The following is a 4165-nucleotide window of genomic DNA, read 5'->3' as shown; positions in this document are numbered from 1 at the left end:
GTATTGTTCTATTAGCCAAGGTTGCTTCACCTCAGCACTTTAATGACATTAAACCCATTAGTCTATGCAATGTTGTTAGCAAGATTTTTGCTAAACTTCTCAATGACAGGCTATCTAAAATACTGCCTAAGATCATTAGTGGGAATCAAAATGGCTTTTTAAAGGGAGATCTTTAACTGCGAACATACTGCTTGCCCAAGAAATCATCCAAAATATTGCCAAGCCTAATCGAGACGGTAATATGGTGCTCAAACTTGATATGGCCAAAGCCTATGATAGAGTGTCATGGCCATACTTATGCAATCTGATGAGAAGAATGGGGTTTAATGAAGTATGGATAGATATCATATTCACACATGTCTCTAGTAATTGGTATTCCTTACTTGTCAATGGTAATAGACAAGGCTTCTTTCATTCCAAGAGGGGACTTAGGCAAGGAGATCCCATTCAAATATCTTGGTTCCCATCAGTCAAGAGAATTAAGGAGATTACTGGGATGGAGCATAAGGAGTTTCCCATCAAATATCTTGGTTGCCCCTTGTATGTTAGTAGGAAACAGATAGCCATCTTCTCTGAGTTGGTCACCAAAGTGTTGCAGAAAATTTCAGGTTGGCATGCTAAACTTTTATCCACTGGTGGCAGAGCTATTCTGATCAGACATGTTTTGTTCGACCTTTCGGTCCATCTTTGTCACGACCCAAATTCTCCCTCTGTGAATCATCATAACGGTACCTAGTCTCTACGACTAGGTAAGCCAAACACTTGTGCAAATGAAATGAAAAACATGAAAATTAACAGTAACATGAATAGATATTTTAATAAGCAATTGAGATGTTGCTCGGCATATACAATAATCAACTCTCAAAATATATATGACACTCCCAAGACCCGAAACACCATAAGTCACAAGTTTCTACGAAGTTCTAACTGTTCTATATATCAATGTCTATAGAAATAAGAGAAAAATCAACATAGGGGGATACAGGGGGGACTCCGAGGATCTGCGGGCGCGGAAAAATATGCCTTGAAGTTCTTCAAAAATAGAAGCGACTGAAACTAAGGACGAGGCTGGTAAAAGGAACCTGGATCTGCACACGAAAAATATGTACAAGAAATGTCGTGAGTACACCACAGTGGTACCCAGTAAGTGCCAAGCCTAACCTCGGCTGAGAAGTGACGAGGTCACGTTAAGGTCCTACTGGTATATAATAAATAAGTAGGAGAGTATAACAATATAATAAGTGACTGGAATTTGAACAAGGAGAACATAGCAAAGTAGCAATGTAGAACACTGGGATAAACAACAGGGGATCTCCCGAGATACCGTCTCGTAGTCCCAAAATAAAAGTACAAGGACATCTCCCGAGGTACCGCCTCATAGTCTAAAAAGTAAATATGCAGGGAGAACTCCCGAGGAACCGCCTAGTAGTCTCAAAAGTAAATATTCAGGGAGATCTCCCGAGAAACCGCCTCGTAGTCTCAAAAGTAAATATGCAGGGGGATCTCTCGGGATACCGTCCCGTAGTCCCAAAGTAAATACGTAGCTCAAACAAATGAATATAACAGTTACAACAAGAAAACCTATAATTTAGACTAAGTACAAGTCAAAATAGAAGCGGGATTTACTAAACATGCTGTAAAGAGTTTAAATATGCAATTAGGACACGTAGACATGTTATTCTAGGATAACATGATAACTACACATGCTAGTATACATCGATAAGATGAAAACATGCTATTACTCGGTAAACATCAAGTTTTTTCACAAATAGACCGTGTACGCACTCGTCACCTCGCGTACACGGCGCTCACATATCATAACAACACCAAATCCTAAGGGGAGTTTTTTCACACAAGATTAGGCAAGCCACTTACCTCGAACCAAGCTTAATCAATCGGTAACAATGCTTTTTTCACGAATATCCGGCTCTGAATGGCCCAAATCTAGACAAAATCAATCACATACTATAAATACAACTTTAAGAAATCAATCTAATTAATGAAATAAAAGCTAAAGCAAGAAATAAGAAAATTTCTCCAAAAAGTCTCCCCGGGCCCATGTCTCGGAATCGGGTAAAAGTCACAAAATATGAAGACACCAATTGATTGAGCTTGGTTCGAGGTAAGTGGCTTGCCTAACCTTATGTGGGGAAAATCCCGTTAGGATTTGGTGTTGTCATGATATGAGAGTGCCGTGTACGTGAGGTGACGAGTGCGTGCACGGGCTATTTGTGGAAAAACCTAAGTTTTACCGAGTAATAGCTTGTTTTCATCTTATCTGAGTATACTAGCATGTGTAGTTATCATGTTAGCCTAGAATAACATGTCTACGTATCCTAATTGCCTATTTAAACTCTTTGCAACATGTTTAGTAAATCCCGCTTCTTTCTTGACTTGTACTTAGTCTAAATTATAGGTTTTCTTGATGTAACTGTTATATTCATTTGTTTGAGCTGCGTATTTACTTTGAGACTACGGGACGGTATCCCGGGAGATCCCCCTTGCATATTTACTTTTGAGACTACGAGGAGGTTCCTCGGGAGATCTCCCTGCACATTTACTTTTGAGACTATGAGGCGGTTCCTCGAGAGTTCTACCTGCATATTTACTTTTGAGACTACGAGGAGGTACCTCGGGAGATATCCTTATACTTTTATTTTGGGACTACGAGATGGTATCTCGGGAGATCCCCTGCTGTTTATCCCTGTGTTCTGCGTTGCTACTTTGCTATGTTCTCCTTGTTTAAATTCCAATCTCTTATTATATTGCTATACTCTCCTGCTTATTTATTATATACGACTAGGACCTTGACTGACCTCATCCCTACTCGGCCGAGGTTAGGCTTGGCACTTACTGGGTACTGCTGTGGTGTACTCATGTCCTTTCCTGCACATATTTTTCATGTGCAGATTCAGGTTCGTTTTACCAGCCTCGTCCTTAGTTGCACTCGCTGCTGTTTTCGGAGAACTTCAAGGTACATCTGCCCGCGCCCGCAGATCCTCGGAGTCCCCTTATATCCCCCTATGTTGATTCTTCTCTTATTTCTATAGACACTGATGTATAGAACAGTTAGAACTTCGTAGAAGCTTGTGACTTATGGTGTTTCGGGTCTTGGGAGTATCATATATATTTCGAGAGTTGACTATTGTATATGCCGAGCGGCATCTCAATTGCTTATTAAAATATTTGTTACTGTTACTGTTAATTTTCATGTTTTTTATTTTATTTCTGCAAGTGTTAGGCTTACCTAGTCGTAGATACTAGGTGCCGTCACGACGATTCACGGATGGAGAATTTGGGTCGTGACAAGTTGGTATCTGAGATCTAGGTTCATAGGTGTCGTGAGTCACAAGCCGGTATATTAGAGTCTCGTGAATTGATACAGAGACGTCTGTACTTATCTTCGGGAGGCTATAGAACTGTTAGGAAAAATTATGCGTCTTTGATTCATTGTCGTGCGAAATTTATTGGCATCAAAAAAATTCTAAACTTCTGTAATCTATTCTTTCTCACAGATGATGAGGACCCGTACCAGAGGATCTGATGACCAGGCACCCGCGCCCCCTGCTAGAGCCGCCAGAGGCCGGGGCTGGAGTAGAGGAAGACCACGCGGTGCAGCCAGAGCACCCGTACGAGCTGCGACAGAGGATCCCCCAGCAGCTCCAGCTGGAGGGTAGGCACCAAAGGTTCCTATTGCTTCACTAGCCCTCCAGGACACTCTAGCCCAGTTCATGAGCATGTTCAGCACCTTAGCTCAGGCTGGATTGATTCCATTAGCTCCCACCACATCTCAGGTCGGGGGAGGGGCACAGACTCCTGCATCTCGTACTCCTAAGCAGAGGTTCAGGTTGATCAAGCCCCAGAGTTCATTCTTATGCCGTCGGTAGCTACGGTTCAGCACGAGACTAGGACAGTCGCTTCTGAGGCGGATGAGCTCAGAATTGAGAGGTACAAGAAGTACCACCCACCTACCTTTAGTGGATTGGCTACATATGATGCTCAGGGTTTTCTGGAGGATTGTCATCGTATTCTCTGTACTATGGGCATAGCAGATACGAGTGGGGTTTCTTTTACCACTTTCCAGCTTAGAGGAGCAGCCTATTAGTGGTGGCGTGCTTATGAGTTGAGTAGTCCGGATGAGGCAGCTTCACTTACATGGATTCAG

General features: G+C 42.3%; 1 protein-coding gene across 1 annotated transcript; it reads left to right on the top strand.

The window, feature by feature from the left end:
• Positions 1–241: 241 nt before the first annotated feature.
• On the top strand, positions 242–3677 carry LOC138903645 (uncharacterized). The gene is made up of 3 exons (XM_070192072.1): positions 242–679; positions 2910–2915; positions 3516–3677. Exons 1-3 carry the CDS (start codon positions 242–244, stop codon positions 3675–3677), a joined length of 606 nt encoding a protein of 201 aa, XP_070048173.1.
• The last annotated feature ends 488 nt before the right edge of the window (positions 3678–4165 follow it).

Source organism: Nicotiana tomentosiformis, chromosome 12 (genome assembly GCF_000390325.3).
Source record: "Nicotiana tomentosiformis chromosome 12, ASM39032v3, whole genome shotgun sequence".
NCBI classification, from domain to species: domain Eukaryota; kingdom Viridiplantae; phylum Streptophyta; class Magnoliopsida; order Solanales; family Solanaceae; genus Nicotiana; species Nicotiana tomentosiformis.
The sequence above is the reverse complement of the archived record's forward strand: the minus strand, read 5'-3'. Positions and strand labels throughout refer to the sequence as shown.